The sequence below is a fragment of the Atractosteus spatula genome, chromosome 7 (genome assembly GCF_055471065.1).
Source record: "Atractosteus spatula isolate fAtrSpa1 chromosome 7, fAtrSpa1.hap1, whole genome shotgun sequence".
In the NCBI taxonomy this organism is placed as follows: domain Eukaryota; kingdom Metazoa; phylum Chordata; class Actinopteri; order Semionotiformes; family Lepisosteidae; genus Atractosteus; species Atractosteus spatula.
Window position 1 is genome coordinate 37,467,158 of NC_142712.1, and position 21,342 is coordinate 37,488,499.

Here is a 21,342-nt window from a genome sequence, read left to right on the forward strand (position 1 = left end):
AAATGTCACATTGCCAGGAAAAAAAAAAGCCTGGCAAGAGTCTGTGCAGCTCCAGTGAGCGTTCTGACGAATGCTTCGTGCTGCCAGGACTGTGGGGAACAGGAGGCTGCTTCATTTGAAGTGCAAAAGCTGAGACAGACTGCCCTCAGGAGTGCCAGGTCAGTGTCTGCAGGGGCCTGTTTGTGCACAGGGTTGCTGTGTGCTTAATGAGCACTTCTCCTCTCTGCAGAATCAGACGTGAATAGGCCCGATGCAGAGATTGAATCCCCTCCCCCCCTGAGTGGAGACATGGTTGTGTGAGTAGTCTAGCACGGTAGTGATTGGAAATGTCTGAGAGACTTAAAGGCAGAACTGGGGCCCCCTTCCCCTCCCCCCAAAGTGATCTAGTTTCTCCCAGCAGTTCAAAGACGTGCTGTCCAGGTAAACTGGTATTCCTGTATTGCCACGCAACAGACCTGCTTCCTGTCTGGGGTGTAGCGCGGCCTTGCATCTGCTGCCTGCTGGATTAGGCTATGGCCCTCCTCGAGCCTCTAAGGATAAAGCAGCTGCTGAAAATGGGTGGATGCAATAACTAATAACAGCAATCACCTCTCCTCTTGACACATTTCACAGACTGCAGTGAAAGATGAACCATGACAAAGCGTGTTACAAATCTTTTTTGAATTCTTCGGTCCCCCCACCTCCTATGTTTTCTAATGTACATTCATCTGCAGCTTCAGGCTCTGTGTTTATGAGCAATTAATCATACCAAAGCGACATGTTGATAAATGTCTCCCGTGGCTTAGAGTCAGGCACAGATTACAGAGCTGGTCTTACCTTTCATCTTGATCACTGAACCCTTTTATAATAAAGTCATCTCTGAGAAATGCAAATGCTTGTCTGCATGTCAGGCTCTGACACTCTGAATTGCACATTAAGATTGGAGGAAGGCCTTGCAAACCCAGCTCATTCAACAATTTCTTTCACTGCTAGTGAAATCAACACAGATTTATTAACCCAGTATTGCAGATCAGACGCAAAGTTGGGAGTGTAGCCAGTGCCTGGAAGATAGTTATTTCCCAGACTTTATTTCAGTAACACTGAAGGCTGACACACAAAACACTGATTCAGATGTGCTACAGGGGACTGCTGCCAAGCATCCGTATGGTTTAATATTACTGAATGTTGAAATCTCAATGAAAGCCACTTTCTTAAGACTGATTCCCTTCTTGGCTTGCTTTGTTTAGCAGTGACACTAGGAGAGGTGAAATATTTTTTTACTATTAATGTTTCATGCATTTCCCCTTTATTTTGCCTTAGTATTTGGACTTCTTAATTCAGTTTTCACTCATACTGTACAACCTACCATTCCAAGACCTGGAATTTGCTCATTATTTTTATTGAAAGTGCCCTGTAGCAATTTATTTTTGAAGGGTGTTATACCGAATAAGAATTTGCCCTGGATTCATCTTGTCAGTATTGCTGCTTGACTCACGGTGCAATTTGTTCTTTACAGTGAATAGCTTTGTGATATTCAAATACGTTGCTACCCCTAGTGTGTTAATTTGATAGAGTTGAAGGTTCACTAGTTATGAATTAAATTAAAAAGAGAAATTCCCTGGTGGAATCTGTTTTGTATACATAAATTAGGGGGTTTAATCAAGGGTATAATTAATTTTAATTAAGGGTTTCATGTATGAATAAATTAAATTCAGACCCATCCCTTTTATGAGATTTAATGTAAACTAAATCTCTGACATTTTAATACACTAAATTAGACAACAATTTCCTTTATTTAGGTTGGTGATATTCCTGTTGAAAGACAGCAAGCTGAAGGCAACATTCATCACAATGCTAACACTGTGGTCTCCCAGATAAGAAAACATGGCAATGAGGTTATTAAAGTGACACATACTGTCAATCTTTCAGGTTGGCCATTTAAAGGAAGACAAAGAGGAAATGCTATGATAATTGTAATTTGTTGATCAGGTTATGTTAATAGTCATGAGTGAAAATAGAAATATGGCTGTCATTGTTTTCTAATTTCTGTATGTGAAACACCTTGAAACAATAAGACTAACACAGCTTCCAAAATGACAGACATTAGGAGTGATTCACAAGTTGTGGCTTTGAGTCCCACTAGAGTCAAATGTGACTTATACTGGAAGTGTATATCAGTTTCAGGCCATTAGCTCAAGGTGTGTGTAGTAGGCTATGGCAGATTTTGATATGCAGAATTTAATAGTGAATATGTAATAGTGGGCTTCTGAAACTTGTTTTAAAATTGTACTCTGATGGTATAGGTTAAATTGATTCCAAAAGAAATGTTTACATTAAGACATGTTCATTTTCCCAGAGATTTGACTTACAGAGCTTACTTATGTGTCCCTTTCTCCGTATTTCACAGTGTTAATGGTGGATGCTATTTCCAAGCAGTGTGATAAATGGACTGTGGTGTGAAGTGGTTTTCAAACGCAGCCATGAGCTCTTTGCTGTTGTGAAACATTCTGAGCCAAGGATGTCGGTATGAGGGCCTGTTCTACTGTGTGTATCACACAATGGATCCATGTGTCTGCTGATTTCATGCAAAAATAGTATTTTCTGTAAAACAGTTTCCTTGGAATCCTAAAAGAAACAGATGCATGTCATACTTGGATCAATTTGTTTCTAGCAGCCAGTTCTCACGCTCTCATTAAAATAAAACAGATTTGTATTTACACTCTTAGTTTACAGTTGTAATGATCATATGATTTGGGAAACTATAATCTGTAAGAATAGCAAACATATCATTGTATCATACAGAAGGTACTGCAGAGAATTTGTTTTCCATCTGACCGTTGTCAGTGGAAGAGTCTGACATCTCATAACATGTAAGTTCCAAGTTTAGCAGAGTTCAGTAAAAGTGCACGCTCTCTCATCTCTCTGAAACATGAAAAAGGAAGATTGCAGAAGGGGAGGGTGTAACGCCATGTGGAACCATGTCATTAAAAATGGTTCAAGGATAGGTAGGATTCTACTAGCATTTTGTTTCCTCTTCCTGTTCATAATCCTGTATATTTCGTACATTTGGTCATGTGTTATTTTCAGCACTACAAAGAAACACGTAAGTCACGTTGATTACTTGCTGTGTGTGGTTTCAGGCAACTACTACGGCACTCCCAAGCCCCCCGCAGAACCCAGCCCGGTGCAGCCTGACCTGGTGGACCAGGTTCTGTTCGATGAGGAGTTCGACACCGAGGCCCAGCGCAAGCGCACCACCTCTGTCAGCAAGATGGAGCGGAAGGACAGCGCAGCCCCCGAGGAAGAGGAGGAGGAGGAGAGGCCAATGGTCAATGGGCTGACAGGTCAGCTTGTAGTCTCTCTTCATCTCTGAGCTTTCATTCATCGCCAATCGTTTCCGTTTCTTCCTAGCATTTTTGTCAAAGGTGCTCTGCACCCCAAGATACAACTCAAAAGCCAATCATAGGACCCCAACAATAAGTGTTTTGATAGCGTGGCGGTGTTGTCTGAATGTTACACTTGTATAGCTTTGACATTTAATACAAATGTCTGAGGTGCTTTTACATATCGAAAAGCACGCAAACATTACATTTTGAATGGTAATTTTCCACATAGATTTTCTTTGAGTCCCAGAAAGACAGCTTACATGACGTGAAAGAAACATGACAGAAGTAAGACAGCTGGTCGTCTTAGTAAAATAAGACGCATTTCCTTCACTTGTTGTTGACTGTAACTGCTGACTGTACTGTACCAATCGATAACCTACAGTATGACCTGTTTCCTACCTCTTCTCTCTGACTTTTCAGTTGTCTTGGTAGAAGAGGAAGCATTGGGGTTCCTCGACACAACTGATCTTTTACTGCCCCATGCTGTAAAGAAAGAGGGGGATTATGAGGGAACCAGGAAAATGCAAAGCCAGATTCTTAAGCACCACTGCTACAATATCAAATTTCTGATAAAGCCAGATTTTCCATATTGAAATATCCCTCTTCAACTTGAATAACCTGGCAGAAAAAAAAGTGTGGCAATGCCGAAACCACAGATTTGACAAATACAAAACAGCTATTCCAGAATCCTGATTGAAAATATTTCATGTGTTAATCTGCATCTGCAGTTAGACTCGCAGCGCTTACCACTACCCTCATATGAACTTTTTGTAATGGATGTGGTCTTGCTGAGAGCCCTTCCTGTTTATAAGGCCAGCCCTGATGAGCTTGATGTTTGGTTTGGAGCTTGAAATGCCTTCTCGGAGTCAGAGTCATAGCCTGGAGACGCCACACACAACAGGCTCCTTTGCTGCTGGGCAATGCAAATCATGCTCTGGACAGCAGCCATCTTTAAACCTGAGTAAACTGTTTCTTCCCAGCCACCAGACCAAAGGGCAGCTCACACACAAAACCTGCATTAAATAGTGGTTAAAACATCCACCCATTCACATTCAATGCTTTTGGTGTTGTTTGTCCAGATATCAGCTGGGAGTAAACCAAATATTATCAGCCTTCCTAGTCAAAGAAAAATGAATAACCTGTAAGAGCGGTATTTGCTCTGGGCTGTGTACATACTGCATTTGTGAAATGCTGGTAGGAAGAAAGGCCGACCATATGTATGAGGAGTTTTGGCTCCTTAAGGGAAAGTTAAACCACATGTAGGCCATTTGTAGTTTATTTTCATATGTGAGGTGCGTAGGGTACAGAAATGATGGCACTTTCTGCCAGGAGATCAGTATCTGAGAATTGCTATGCCTGCTGTGTAACTGTGCTGCAATGTATTGTACCTTTACAAACGGCTATCCAATTGCACGGTCTTTGAAGGATGTTGGTAGGCATAATTTTAAGGCCTCTGTCCCTATACTTTAACTTGTTTTTCTCCAAGTATCATTTAGGTCATGGCGATCATGCCAAAGCCTGCAGTATCCTGCAGGAGTGCCCCAGTTTAGACTGATTTGATGGAATCCATTGAGAAATGCAAGAGATCAGGTTGTAATGAGATTTCTGTCTCGTCATGTCACCCCTAGCACTGTGCTTGCAACATTACATACTGGAGTCATCACAGCTGTATTCTTATTTAGTTTTCTATTTGACAGGGACATAAACAACAGCTTTCAGAGGCCCGCATTGTTGTCTGAGCCTGTTCTTTACTTTTCAACACATGGAATGCTGTGTGTGGTAATGTATTTCTAAGAAAAGTAGTTGCCTCAGATGTAAACTTGTATTTTAAATTTAGGTCATATTCCAGCACTAAGGTCAGTTAAGGAAAAACATCCTAAATTCCATCTATCAGATTTTCCTTTCCTAACACTTCTTCTGATATGCATGACATTTCCGAATTAGTGGTTTGGACTTTGCTCGTACTGTATATTGGTTCTAGTGAAGTTAAAAGGAGACAAAACAGGCCTCAATGCTCTCTGCCATTCCCTATCACAGGAGGTAGCAAAACCAATGAAAATGAGGTGCTTTGGGGTCTCCAGGGTAGCTTCACCATTAAAGCCACAGTGCAGTGAGGTCTTATGATCCAGATGTTGCCTGTTTGAACCTGGGCTGTGCCACTGTCCGTGAGTACTTGGGATTCCCCAGACTGCAGAGCGCTGCAAGGGTGTGATGAGCTTGAGTCAGTCAGCATGCACAGCAGCAGCAGTGAGCTTGGCAGTGGATTCAGTGATAAATGTACTGCTCCTCCAGTCGGTACTAACAGTCTTGTACGGAGCTCAGAGATCATAGCACCTGGAATGATGAATGGCTCTGAAGGGTGGGCATGTCAGAGGAGAGCACACGCGGGTTCATTCAGCCTGTGCAGTGTAGAGGCTGTAGTGGCAAACAAAGGAGACTCACAATTGGCAGTTCTGTTTCTGAATAGTAGAGAAATTGTAGGCGACTGACAAAAAATATAAAGAGAAAGATAAAATAAAAGGTTTCTGGAAAACAGCAGAATGGAGGAGAAAATAGTTTTTGCTCAGGGTTTGCAGTATGTAGGTCTCAAGGTTTTATTCCTTTTCAGGTCCTAGCAGTACCTTGCAGTAGTTTCTCACAAATTAAATAAAATGTCCAGATGGTCACTTAAATAGGGGTTAATTGTAACAATGGATTATTATCATCATCATTATAAATAATAATAATTGCTTAAACTTATAGCGATTTTCTGGACACTCCACTCAAAGCACTGTACAGGTAATGGGGACTCCCCTTTACCACCACCAATGTACAGACCCACCTGGATGATGCGACGGCAGCCATAGTGCGCCAGAACGGTCACCACACCCTGGGATTTTTAATGACCACAGAGAGTCAGAACCTCAGTTTTACGTCTCATCTGAAGGACGGCGCCTTTTAACAGTATAGTGTCGCCGTCACTATACTGGGGCATTAGAACTCACACAGACTGCAGGGTGAATGCCCCCTGCTGGCCCCACTAACACCTCGTCCAGCAGCAACCTTAGCTTTCCCAGGAGGTCTCCCACCCAGGTACTGACCAGGCTCACACCTGGTTAGCTTCAGCGGGTTGCCTGTTGTGAGTTGCAGGGTGATGTGGCTGCTGGCTGTAATTATAATATTACAATCCTCTCATGTATATACTGTAGCACTTTTGAGATCCTTTGCAATGAAAGCACTCAGATATCTGAAGGGACCTGCTTTATCCAGCACTGAAGTGCAGGCCCACGCTGGGTGATGTGAGGTAGCCAGGATGTGCCACATCAAAGCAGGTCAGGAGGATAAGTGAGAAACTGCTTCATCAGTTGAATTTTGGGAGACTTCATGTTGACCGCATTGTGCAACTTTAAATCAGCCAGGACACTGGCGTTATCACCTTTACTCTTACACAGAGTGCCCTGAGATCTTTAATAACCAAGCAGGGAGGCCTCAGTTTAATGTATTAATCAATGGACAACACTTCCTTAAGCGTAGTGTCCCTGGTCACCATAGTGGTGCACTGGTGTGGAAAGTCCGGTTTACCAGGTTTTCCTTGGAGGACTCCTGCCCCAGTATTGACCCGACTCTGGCTTCTGAGATCTAATGAGTTGAGGCTCAAAGGTGGCAAAGTTGCTTCTGTTATTCAGTGCAACACAATTGCCAGAGCTGTTTAGGTTTATGATGTCAACCAAATATAGATGTTTTAGTTTACAGCTTCACATGAAGGTCTTTCATGAAGACATTCTCACAAAAGGCCTTTTTTTCCCAAACGGCAGGCTCTTCAGCACACATCACTGCAATGCAAATTGTGTGGTGCAGTATATATCCCAGCAGCTCCACTATCACTGGAAAGGATCAGTCCTGCAGTTTCAGCAGAGATCACGGTGAAACATGGCCAGGGTCAAGTTCCAGGAAGTCCCTGTGAGTTTACTCTCTCTGTCATCTCTCTCTCCAGAGCACAAAGATTCAGCCGAGTGGAAAAAGGCTGTGCCCAGCTACAACCAGTCGAGCAGCAGCATGGATTTCAGAGTGTGGAACAGCCTGCCCCGGGACGATAACCAGGAGCCCCTGCCCAAGAACTGGGAGATGGCCTACACTGAGACAGGCATGGTGTACTTCATCGAGTGAGTACTGCCCTGAGCCCTGTTTGAGCAGGAGCCTGCAGTCTGCGTCAGTCAAGGGTCTTGTGACTGACACAGTTGTGGGCCGTGTTCACAGAGGTTTAAAACCTTTGGAGTAATAGTTTCTAAATATTTTACACAGAAATGTTTTGATCAGCATCATGTGTGCATACTGTATGTATTGCTGTCAAGATGGGGATGAAATTTAAGAAATTGTCCTTACAAGGAGAGCAACAAACAGATGATTTGGGCATGTCCACGTTATGGGAATTATTTTTTTGTAATCTAAATAGTGTGGTCTTTTAAATCAAGAATTAACCAAAAAAAATCTTTTGGGATGGTTTTCACCCCATGGGGAGTTTCATTTAAGTGAAGCTTGACATAGTTAGAAATACTTAAAAAATACAATAAGAGCTGTTTTACATTTACAGTATACATGCCTGTAGACACGGTAGTTGAATAGAAAGCACTTTAATTTAAAAAAATTAATGCCAAGTGCAAACCTAAATCATGGCTGGTATTTTTTTCATATTACCAAATTATATTGTAGAAAAGAATGTTTAAGTATTTTTATTAGTTTCTTTAATATGGATATTAAGCTGTTTTTCAAAATTAGTCAGTTATTCATTAATTTTGACCTGTTACTCCAGCTAGCCTTCTAAATGGCAATAAACAGCTGAAATATTGAATAAATGTCAAATAGCTGGCAATTATGACCTGCTTTTTCAATCACTGCTCTTGAGTCCTGTTGAGATTAAAAGGATGGACATAAGGGAAACAGTAGCACAGCATCACTGCTTCACTTTGGTGAAGTAGAAGGACAGATCTAATAACAAACCAGGCAGATGTATGGATGTGAATGTACCAGGAGCTGGTTAAAAAGTAGGACTATCACAACTAATGCAAGAGGAAGATATTGAATGTACAGTATGTGCCCTATAACCATCCATATTTTCATTTGTGAAGATGATGCTTTTTGCTAGAACACGGCTTGTAGTTTGTATATAGCTCCTGTATTTTGATTTTGAATGATAATGTCAAATTTGGGATGATTGTTAAAACATAAGCAGGTTGCAGAAAGAAAAACAACATAAAATAGATGTGCAGTGTTCCTGTTGTTTTTGAGTTGCGTGAGTGACCTATTGGGGGTCAGATGTGCTAATAAGAAGCAGTGCACATCACAACCACTCAATATTTTAGCATACATCTGACAGACTAAACAGCATTGTACTATGAGCATTGATGGTTATTCTTTAGAACCCAGAATCTTATATAGCTGAAGGATAATCTATTACTTGCTCATGCTAAGAGAAATGATGGACATCAGCTAAAAAACAGTTTTGAAATGTATTCAATAACCCCTGTTGGATAATTACTCAGCTTTGACTCAGAACTCTTCACCATGCAATATAGTATGAGAAGATGTTCCCTCTAAAAACAGATGCTGCACTTAGTACTAATACAACGTAAAGATTTACAGGAAGGTCAAATCAATGTGTGTTACATGTACCCAGAGGCTTAATAGTCTTAATAGAATCTCTAGTTGCCCAGGCAATACATTACTCCTACCAGTAAGTGACGTATAAGGCAAAATAATGTCCATGTTCATTCTTTGCTTTGTAAAAACCTCTTCGGCTTCTGATCTACTGTCTGCCTGGTCCACTTGGTCCAAAATATAGCCTTTCCTTAGGTTAGGTATCCTGTGTGTGCATCCTTATTAAGTATTCTTATTTTCTTGAGTCTGTTCTTTGTCTTGGTAACAGACTGTGGCCTCACAGAATGCCTCACCAGTGGCCCAACAAGTTTATGCTGGTACTCCATAACCAACCCACTATTGTTAAGCTGCACAGAAAACTTAGCACATCTTAATGAATGCAGTTTGCACAATAAACACTTTCTCGGTGTCTGTCTGACTTACATTAGCCTTATTCATAGTACACAAGTGATTCCTGCAGTGTACTTTGTCCACTCTGTATTCCACATGCGATGTTGCCTGCGACCCGTGGTCCTGTTTCAGCAGGAGTGTGCTGCACTGCATGGGCGAGAAGGAATTTGGCAAGATCCTTTGATATTTACCCAGGGACTTCACATATTTAATGAAATATTTAGGAATTTTGTGAAATCCCTGTTTAAATATTTTCCCATTTTTATTGTAACTTACAACTTGTGACAATTATGTTCACATGCTGCATTCATTTCTGCATGAGGCCAAACATCTAATTTGTTTCTTCAATTCTGCAGGCAATGGTTACCTTCAACAATTTCTCAGTTTCAAAAGGCAATATTCACCTTTTTCCTCAATGAAATCTTTGTTTTTGAATGTCTGATGATTTCTTTGCCTCCTCTACAAAATGTATGGCACACACATAGCTCACTGGTCAGAAACACAAGAACACCAGAAAAGTCACAGTGGAGAGGGGACCTTTCGGCCCCTCTAGGCCTCTTGGTAGTATAGAGACTAGTCTTCTTACATATTTAAAAGCAGGACGCCTGTTGACTCAGTAATAAGAAAGCCTTTATGTTGAGTTACTGCTGTGATGGAGATGTGTGATACCTGAACATCTGCATTTCTGGAGTTGAGAGATGTTCTTTCTGTGCTGGCATTCCGAGTATGCACTTGTGGTAGCACAGTGTTTTGTTCTTGGTAAGGAAACGCGGGTAGCTGTTCATGCATGAATCTAGGTTTGAAAAGCTCATAGAAATACATGACCTCTAGAGCTCAGGAATGAGAGAATGATAGTGTCTCCCTCCTTGGCCCTCCGGAGGCCTTTCATAATCAGAAGAACTGCATTGTGACTTCTTGCATCCCCACAGTAGTAGTTAGTTGCTAAGTAATCCAAGGATCTCATCCAGTATTTTCTTTAAACAAACCAGGGTAATCGGCTTCCACCCCACAGCTAAGGTAGTTTGAGCCCTACTCCTACCACCTTTTGTGTAAAGTGCCTCCTGCTCTCAATTTTTAAAGCACTGGCACCTGCAGGGCTCAAGAATGGTTTGGCATTTCTTGCCTTCTCTCCACAGTCACAACACCAAAACCACCACGTGGCTGGATCCTCGGCTGGCCAAGAAAGCCAAACCACCAGAGAAGTGCGAGGATGGAGGTGAGTGCGAGCTAGTCGAAGGGCACGAGCTCGGCATACACGTAGCGACCCCTCGCTGCTCCGTGGTCCACTTCAGTGTCCACTAGGATGCAGTGCCTCAGCAGGCTTTTGTGAGCAGAGTCAGTTTTTTTTAAATAAATCAGTAGCTTGCAGCATCATTCTGGTGATGAAGTTGCAATGTAGAACGTATTGAGTTACTGCAGGCATCAATCTGAGTTGGTTGCAGGTTTTAGAGTGTCACCGTGATGACATCTTAAAGGGCAGTAGAGTGGTGCAATGGTAAGGGTTCTGGACTCATAACTGGAAGGTTAAGGGTTCAAATCCCAGGCGAGATACAACAAGAGTACCTTTGAGCAAGTTTTAGCTGAATTGTTGCAGTAAAAATAAGTCATTGTGAGTAAAAATGTTAACCAGGCAAATAAATGTAAATGTCCTAAACTTGGCCATTACTTCCAGCTGTCCCTCATTTTTAAAGGTCTAGTGTATAGTTTTAAATTAAATTTAAATTCTTCCTTCACATGCTACTCAGTATTGGAAGGCATAGAAACTACAAAATTAATTATAGTATTAAAAGCCAGGTGTTCAAAATGATTTTTTTCCCTTTTTTTTACCGGTGTGTTGAATTTAAATATGTACAAACAGAATATGTATGAACAGCAGAAATGAGCAAATGAGAGAAATGTTTACTTAGTTGGAGGGCAGGAGCTGCAGATCTGGGTTTCTGTTAGTGAGTCTCTAATGAGTCATATTTTTGTCTTTATGGGCACATTATGAAATGAAGCATTCGTATGCACATAAAATTCAATTTATGCCTACTGTTGCTAATTTTTCTTTTCAGTACTTTCAAAATGTTAGACACTTGAGTAATAAAAGGAAAATTGCAAAGCAGCGTGTGGGTGTTTGTTTTTTTCCCCCTGACAATTCCTCCCTTCTCACCTGTTACGAGTTAATTGGGTGTTCAGATATTTTTACTAACCAGATGTATTTTGAAAATGATGGTCACAGATCCATATACAGTAGGAATCAGATGGAGCAGCAGAAGAACATACGATTGCCAAAAGAGGGAGGCCGTTCTGCCCTTCTGTTCCACTAGGTTGCTAGGCTTATTTTTTTACAAGGAATCACACAGAGTAGCTGTTTTTAAGCCCCCTAGGGAACATGGCTGTGTAGCTTGTTCCAGACACCCACCATTCTTTATGTAAAAAAGTGCATAATTCAGTAACTCCAAGATTAACACGCATTAATCTTTAGATTAATATTTTAGATACTTGCTCTGAATTCTGATGTTGATCACATGTAAAAAGTTATAATGGTATAGAGTAGTGTTGAGGGTTAAGGACAGGACTCAGACGTGATGAGAGACCAAACATCGGATGTAATTGCTACAATATCCACCTACTGTATAATTCAGACACCTGTTTATACCTTGTTTAAGTGTCATAAAGAGCTGGAGCAGGATAAGATCAGAAAAGCATCCTTTAATACAGTGGTTCTCAATCATAGTTCTGATGATCTACACACCTGTTGGTTTTTGTTCCAGCCAAGCCCTCTATTACACCATCAAACCCTTCATTGAGTTAATAATAATAATAATAATAATAATAATCATAATAATAATCATAATCATAATAATGATGATAATATCAATTTGAACTGTTTGCTTCCAGCACTTAAACATATTGGCGCTTTAACCATTGTATTTTGTGAGTGAAACAAAATCCCAAAGTTGTAACTAGGAGTAAAATGCAAATATTAAATTGAAGTTACTTCTTAGTTGAACCCTTATTTGATTTAATAAAGGTGGGGTGTAATGGGGAACCTGCAGGTGTGTGGGTCACCAGGACCAGGACTGGGAACCACTGCTGTGGTGGGACAATCCTACTCTTGGCTGCTTTGCTGTTATCTTTCTCACAGCTCACAGCCTGTGCACTTCATTGCATTTTTACACTTCTGGGTCCTTATACAAACAAAGGGCTGACAGGGCGCATTCAGCACAAATATGAATAAACAGCTTTCTTTTTAGAATGTACTACAAGAGACAACCAGTGGGCTGAATAAGATCAGCAGCACAGCTTCTCTGAAAGGCTGTTTTAATGTTTCCTCTTGCGTGAAGGGCTGTATTCACACTGAGGGTTCATCACTGAAAGCTACAGGCTCACAGCTGAGAATTGGGCAAGTACTTCAACATGGTCTTATTGTATTATTGTTTCCTCTTTGCAGAGCTCCCGTATGGCTGGGAAAAGATAGAAGACCCGCAATATGGCACCTATTACGTTGAGTGAGTTTGCTTGCCCATAACCTGTGTCCGGGAGCATCAGGCTGCTCAGCATAAATTACACTAGTGGCGGATCTTTGAAATCTTGCAGTCAGAGCTAAAAGAATGTGGATAAATTATAGTTTTAACGTGCTCAGCAGCTGGATGTGTGATAAAGTAATTGCAGTTTCTCCTTTAGAGATTGTGACTATAAGTTACAGCTGTTTGTGATCTGGTGGACTGGTATGGGTGTTGGGGGTGGGCTGCATTTATTTTAGTAGCGGTGTTATACGCAGCGGGTTTGATTGTGTCTGTCGGTCCACTCCGTTGTTAGAGAACATGCACAGCTCACTGCTCGCGTGCACCAACACGAATCCCCAAGCCCTCCTCAGAGACACAGGACTCATGGCAGTGGGAGTGGGGGGAGAACCAGGTGTGGGGATTCACTTTCAGTCTCGTCTTTGTTAAGGCAGAGGGGAAGAGAGAAAGGGGGAGAGAGTTTTCTTTAAAAAAAAGAAAAAGGAAACTAAATCCTTGATTTCTAACAGTTACCAATAGGCAGAGAAGTGGAATGAAGAAGAAATTGAATGCTGCAGGTTGTGTTAGGAAGCCCCAGCATTGTTGCGAGAAAGGATGCTTTCTTTTGAATGAAGGTTGTCTCTCCCATTATGCCCTCACTGTTGTTGCAGTTCCAGCCTGTACTGTTATTTATCACTGTGGGCTCGTTTTCTTTGCATTCATTCCTAGTTATGTCTTACATTTATAGACTGATATAGACTGGATCCATACAATAACACACATACTGTATAACAAGAAACCCTGCTTAGAAACTGGAGTGTAAAATAATCAAGGTGTTTCTGTTTACAGTACTTACATCTTGTGGCTTAGAGGTAAAAAGAATGCAGGGTCAAAGCGCTTGACCTGTTTCGTAGCAGACATCTAATACAATTTCCACTTTGTGTTGGGAAAAAAATGATTACAGAAACAGATAACATCTATGCAGATATTTCTACCGGCATTGTCATTTTTCAAAATGTGTCACGTCACCCTGGAAGGAATTATGTCCTCAAACCGAAAAAAACAAACTTTCACCCCACACATGATTCCCACCTAAACTTCTATCTTGTGTTTACGTGACAAACATGTTACACAACACTTTTCTTACCCCACAAAGCAGAGAGAAACAATAGTTAGTTTAGAGGTTAGAATGGGGTGCTGCCTCAGTGTGCGTTGGCTTCATAGGAACAAGTAAGGGTCCATTCCAAGCTGAAAAAGAGAAAGGAAAAAACGCCATGTTTTGGCAGTTGAGCCTTCTTCAAGTGTGAGAGAGAGTAAGGTGGCTATAATGTAAGGTGCAGGAGTTCTCGCCATTTGAGAAACGCTGGTCTGTCCTAATCTTGTACAGTACACTGTGTCTGGCCAATGTTCAGTGGCTTGTATTCCCTGTTGCACTGCAGCCACATTAACCAGAAGACCCAGTTCGAGAACCCGGTTCTGGAGGCCAAGAAGAAGCTCAGCCAGGAGGCTCCCGCTGTTCCCCAGCAGGGGGCAGCACCCTCAGCAGGTACCTCCTCTCTTTTCCTAGGGGCCTGTTGTGCACCTTTTGATCTCTCACTGCACCTCCTGACAGATGGACTCTTTGAGGTTTGAGCCACAACATCAGCATTAATTACACTAGGGGGTGGCAGGATTGCCTTTGCAACATAACTGGGTAGGAATTTGAAACACATGGCAGTTCTGACCTTAAAGTCCTTTGGTTCATGATAAGTGCAATTTAATGTCTCGGAGCTTTGGTTGTTGATGAAGAAAGCTGAGCTTTCAGTTTACAATGTCATCAGGTGGACGTCAATATGTAATGTGTATTTCCATATTCATATCGAAAATGTTTTGGAGAAGTGGAATGGAAAACGGGAGGTACGTTGGCACAGGGTGTAGCATTGTTGCCTTGCAGTTCTGGGGCACCAGGTTCAATCCCAGACCAAATAAGTTAGGTTCAATGCCTAACCTAAGACCTGGGGTGCTATCTGTGTGGAGTTTGTGTGTTCTCTCCATGTTTGTGCTCCAGTTTCCTCCCACAGTCCAAGGACATATGGTACTGGCAAATTAATTGGCTTCTGGGAAAATTGGCCCTAGGTGGGAGTATCTGAATGTCTGTGATTGTGTCTGTCTGCACTACAACAGACTGGCGTCTTGTCCAAGATTTACCCTTCCTTGTGCCCATTACTTGCAGGCATAGGCTCCAGCTTTAGATAAATACCCAGGGCCTGATGGTATTACACCATTTGTATTTAAGGAACAAAGTGTTATTTTTAGGACATTAACAGATCCCTGTAGCCATTCATAAAAGATAGATAGATACTTTATTGATCCCGTGAGGGAAATTGCAGTGCAACAGCAGCTTAACACACACAACACAGCCACAGTGTAACGAATTATATAATAATAGTACAATACATACAATACAATACAAGAGTTACTCACAGTCCGACACACAAGAACAAACTAGAACAGAACAGTACACAGAAAATCGTATCACACATATGAATATAAATATAGATGTAACTATAGATATAAATATAAATGTATTGCACAGGTCCCTGGCATATATTGCACAAAAAGTGGTTGTAAACGGGAAAAAGAAAAAGAAAGAGAACAGATGTAGCAGTAGATGTGTAGATGCGTTTAGTCCAGAAACAGGTCACTGTCGATGTTGCCTCTGCCAAGACGCAAGGTGGATGCGTTGTACAGTCTTATGGCAGATGGCAAGAATGACCTCCTGTAGCGCTCCCTGTCGCACCGTGGATGAATCAGTCTATTGCTGAACGTGCTCTTCATTCCTGCAAGCCTGTCATAGAGGGGATGGGAGAAGTTGTCCATGATGGCCTCTAGTTTGGACATCATTCTCCTCTCAGCCACTACCTCCAAGGAGTCCAGGTTAGACCCAATGACAGAGCTTGCTCTCCTGATGAGCTTGTTCAGCCTTAAATTTTACTTAAAAGAGGACAAATCCAATAAGTCTTCTTTAAACATTAAATATTATGGAAACAATAATTAGGACTCAGCTAGAGGATCAACTCATGTTTAAGGCCTAGTCACAATTGATTTAGAAAAGGTAGGGCTTGCTTAGCTATCTTGCTAGATTTGTTTGACAGTCAACAACAGCAATAAATGTGAACATACAGTATGTTTGCATTCTTTGCTGATATTTTTAGATTTGCTGCTATTTTTAGATTGCATGTAAAATTTAAGGAATTTTGATATCATAAAAGATGAATGCCTGCAGCATGTAGAAAGAGACTTAAAGGATTTGCCTAGTAGTGAATTGAGAGCTAGATATTACAGTAGATAGAAAACTAAATACAGATGCTCAGATTGGTGTGATGTCACTGGAGGAGTGCCACAGGGATCTGTACTAGCACCACTACTCTTCTTAATCTATATTAAATGATTTGATTCCGGCATGCTTTATAAACGAGGCAGGTTTATAGATGATGACAAAATGGGAGGATTCAAGAAAAAATCAAGACTGGGTAAACACCTGGTAAATGACATGATACAGTACATGCAAAAAAATAAACTATTAACATAAGATGAGAAACGCCAAGCATGAAGAAGCTACCCTTAAAATTCCATAAGTATTGATGTTGACACATCAGTTACACCTTCTGCAATTTTTCAGCAATGAAAAAACAAAAGGAATATAAATGGAATTTAAGACATATAATTAAAAGTACAGAACTTAAATTAATAAATTATGTTAGAAATGTAGAATGCACTTGTAAGACCTCATTTAGAGCATATTATGTACAGCATTGATTGACATATTACAAACAATATGTATTATCTATCGTAAAACCCTCTGTCCTAACTACATTGTGTTAACGGAGTTGCAGGTTCTTATGTTGGAGACTTTGAAATGTTTGTTGATAGTGCGTTCAATTGATTTGCAGTGAGTTGTATCAAATTTAATATTGCACTCGCTTTAAACATGTTAATGGCTCCTTCTTGTTGTTAATCATCACTTCAGTCTTAAAAATGCCCTAGAGACATGCACATACACTAACAGAGATATAAATACATAACCTTGTTGCTCACACATTCTGTGTCAATTAGCTAAATGCTTGCAGTAAATGAATTGCTTCTCTGAGGATTAAATACACTTCCTCCTAGTTTCTGAATCTGTAGCTTCACACGTCTCTGTGCTTGTTGGCAGCCATTCTCACACCTTGCCTTGCATCTTGAGTTAATGAGAGACTGGAGGATGTGAGCCCTCCTCAGACTGGTTTTTCTTCCCCTGTTTGTTTGTCCTCTGATTCCTAGTGGCCAGCACTACACACAAGTTTCCATCTTTATGTCACACTGCCTTGACAAGATGTACTTACTGTAGATCCCATTAAATTTTAATTGCTTTTGAAATTAAATACACAAGCACTAACAGTGACTATATGAATAGAACAGGCACTGTATGTTGTCTTTGATTTCTACAGTGTCAAAGAGGAACATAAATAAAATATACAACAATTATAATATTATAGATTTGTAAGATTACATTGTAAAATATTTAAGCAGATTTATAGTTGTGCCTTAAATGGCTTTAGCACAGTTTTTGCGAGCTTTTCTAGGAGAGCATATCCGTTTGCAGTGCAAATTTATGTTGTTGCACCATGGGGATGTAGCATTATTTTATAAATCCTGCAGCAATTGGAGTGGTTTTCAATAATTTCATGGGTTTTGGGGTGGCAGCTGCTCCAAATATGCAATAGAAGAGGGAGACATAGTATTGACTCTGAGCCTTTGTTCAAGCTATGCATTTACGGTAGCGGTCCTGTACAATACTTGCACTTTAAAAGTACAGTAGTGAGAAAATACCTCTTTTACGGGGTTGGTTATTTTACTGAATGTATTGATGTCAGAGGTCCTCCACACCTTTTGGGGGCACTGTGGCTAATATGCATTTTTTAATGTCCATTTAGAAGTACCATTCACTACAGAAGTTCCTATCTTCAAATGCTTCTCCAAGCAGGTGACCTTGGCAAGATTGAGCTCAACTTTTCTTGGCTCAGGGATATAGAATGAACATTTTCCAAGGAAGTATGTAGCTCCTTTTTAGACATGTTTTAGATAAGTCGATCTAAGTTTGTGATAAGAAATTGAATCCTGATCTTCCTCAGAGAGTAACAAAACGCATCAAAGTAGCACCCATATTCCAGACTCTTCAGTGCAGAATGATCTGTCCACTTTAGGACTTAAGAAAAATAAAATAACAAGCGCTTTAGTAAAATATGGGAAGTACTCCTTCTTGTGACAGATCTTAGTTTATTTTGCAGTGGGCACCTCGGAAGGCCAAGAACATTATTTACAAGCCTTGAGAGGCAAGTGAAATTGGAGAAATAAAAACCAATAGGAAATTAAATGACTCCTGGAAGAATTGTGGAAAACCATGACCATAAAATATTAATATGGCTCCTACGTAGCTCTACCAGCAAAGAGTTCTTCTGGAGCACACATTCGCCAGTGCTTCCAAAGCATGCAGGTGTAGAACAGGACTTAATGCATTTTTATACAAAAATTCGTATTCTATATTCTGGTCGCTTGCAGATTAGAATGGCATATGTTTAGCAATAATATTATTTATGGTACCTGAAAGTTTCAGGTTGTTGCACAAAGCTAAGGTTTGCGTATACGTGATCTGACAACGGGAATCAATTTCCTGTCGTTAAACTCTGTTTATTTTTAATTTTTAATGGCCCTATGGTTAAATAATAACTTGTTCAAATTGGGGCAGTATCATTAAGGGATTGGATAGGGATTTCTCCGGCAGTGGTGCACCGTTGTCTCACTGTGGCTGACTGAGTTTTGTATTTAGCTAGGGCATTCTCAGCTCACTGCATAACAGGGACCCCTGGGGTTTGCTTGGATGCCTTTGAGCTTTCAGCCTTTGAAGAGTGAGTGGCATCACTCATCCATCTGCTCCATCTGTTGCAGTAATCTGCTGTTGAACTGTGAGACACAAAGTTTAAAGGGAAGACAATGGTCATAGAGGACACAGTTGTTTTGTAAATTTATAATCACCAGTTACTTTTGTAATACCCATCCCAGTTTGGAATAGCTAGTTGTTTATTTTTCACATTTTAGCTCATAGTTACAAACCCCATGACTTCACTCAGGAGAGAATTAGGAAGTGCAGTCAGACTCCTCTGACCCGCCTGCTTTTGAAACTCTTGTCTATCAGAAGTTTGGTACTGCTAGGAGGAGAGGTATGTCCCTCACTGCCAGAAGCACATGGCTGCATGTGTCTGCTATGTCACTGAGGCCCTGGCTGACCAACACCCCCTATCTCTTGATTGTTGAACTTGAGGTTCAGCCAATAGATCATCACCACTTGTGAAATCCAGGTCACAGTCAGCTAATAACATGACCCAAGCTTGAACCCATAATCAAATGCATTTGGCCGAGCAAGTGTACATTTTCGTCAAAGACTGCCAGCTACAAACCTGGGGGACAAAAGCAAACAACATTTCAATATGATGAAAACGAAGAGCAAATAATCGAAACACACAGACATGCAGGTGTCCATGGTATACTAACACAGCTGGCTAAAGTCATCATTTCCTCTGAACTGCTGAATTAATTCAAATATTTGGCAACTAATAAAAGGGGATTGGGAAACAGCTGACTGAGGTCTGGTGACCAGGCTTTGTATTGCCTTGGAAAACAGCTGGAAGATCCAGAAAAGCCACTTGAAATGAGCCCTGAGCATTGTGCGCACACTGGGGAATGTCTTTGTCTTTCTTGTGGAAATGTCCTGGTCCTGAGACAGTCTTAGTCTTTCACTTTTTTTGGTCAATGAGAAAATAACTGAGCTCTTCAGGAGCCGGCACTCAAAGAGTCATCCCTCTTCATCAAGATTCATAAATATAAATTAAATTGCTAATGGATGGTTAGAGAGCAGGGAGTCCCATGTGTCGAGCTTTTAAATAGTGTTTTGACAAGGTTCTTCAATCTGACCTTGCAAAGCAGTAGCGGCACTGTACTAGCTTAGTAATTACAAGGCAACAATCCTTTTGACATTTATATTCTAATCTCAGTTTTAAAAAGCTGCCTATTGGTTTGGGAATGATGTGTTAATCATGTTGGTATGAATGTTGCTGCGCCTCTTTGCTGGTTTATTATTTCTGGAATGCCAACTGTGTGCTCACTCGGAACGGCTTCCCTGTACTGATAAATTGAAGAAAAGCAGTTTAGTTATGCAGATCTATTCTTTTTAGCCCTCTTTCCTTTCATCAGCCATAAAATGCACTAGAAATATGTATGGGAATAAGAAGTTGCCCCCGCCTCCCCAGTGCGCCAAAACGAGGTCAGAGAGGAGTGATGTATTACATGTGTGTGATAGTTTAGGAAAGGAACGGACACTCATAGACACAGGGAATGTGCATCACATTTGTTTCTTCAGCTCCCTAGTCCTTTGCAACTGGTGACATCTCAATAATGCTGTTCTGCCATAGAGCTTTTTAATTACACTGTATCAATTTCTATAAAAGCATGCCAATTTAAATTAAGACATGTCAATGTTGATAATAGTGCATTGTAGATATTATATTCCCGTACAAAACAAAAGATGGATGGAGTTCCCAGTCATTCAGCTGAAGAAGCAGCCAGCTGTACTGTAGACTGCATAGTGAAATCTTAGGGACAGCTCTACTTACCACAAGGAAGACTAATCACTCACCATACAGAAACTGCCAGCTGTGGCTGTCCTTGAGTCCTTGCTTATTCACATCCTGTTTGACTCCGTGCACATGGAGCACAGAGGTGAACAGGTTTACTCTGAAGTGAAACTATGTACCTTCTTCTAATATAATGCAGGGCCTTTTTTTAATCAGTATATCGCTATGTTGTGCTGTATGCTGTGTTTGAGGATTCTGCTCACATATTGTGTTGCACAGATACCTTGCTGCTTTCACTGAAGGGGAGAAATTTTAACAGCTTGTCAGTCTCTCCAGCTGGACGGTTGAGCCGTTACTTTGAATTTAAAATGATAAAATACTAATTTTTCCCACTTTTTGTGTAACTGTGTCATTAACTGTTTTCTGTCTTGGGTCTTCTTGTCTTCATGTCTATGATCAGGAGGAAAAAATAAGTAGCACTTCTCCACAAATTTAAAACTGCTTTCATAGATGCAAGTTTGTGTATGTTTTGACACTGAGGTGCACACCCCAACATAGCCCTCTGACATGGGGAATTTTAAAGTTTCTTAATGATCCAGGGGAGCAATGTTGTCTTAATAAGCTTTTCCAGCAGTGTGGGTCTGGATGCACTGAACCACAGAGGAATGTTACCAGACTGAGTTGTCAAGTACACATTACTTTTAAAAGCGTTCAATTGACAAGCAAGGCACTTTCTGAGAGTGCAAGGGGAAGCCTGCTGTCCAGACGCTGCCAGTTCAAGAGTGGCACCAAGTCCAACATTGACCACGATTCTCC

General features: G+C 40.9%; 1 protein-coding gene across 2 annotated transcripts in view; it reads left to right on the plus strand.

Annotated features, from left to right (window-relative positions):
* The window catches only part of magi3a (membrane associated guanylate kinase, WW and PDZ domain containing 3a), a 155,985-nt gene that overhangs the window by 108,984 nt on the left and 25,659 nt on the right, over positions 1 to 21,342 (plus strand). For both annotated transcript variants that reach the window (XM_088921281.1, XM_088921282.1), the window contains exons 4-8: positions 3,120 to 3,323; positions 7,339 to 7,507; positions 10,526 to 10,605; positions 12,826 to 12,883; positions 14,317 to 14,423. In XM_088921281.1, coding sequence (XP_088777407.1) covers positions 3,120 to 3,323; positions 7,339 to 7,507; positions 10,526 to 10,605; positions 12,826 to 12,883; positions 14,317 to 14,423 — 618 coding nt within the window. The remainder of the gene's footprint in view (positions 1 to 3,119; positions 3,324 to 7,338; positions 7,508 to 10,525; positions 10,606 to 12,825; positions 12,884 to 14,316; positions 14,424 to 21,342) is intronic.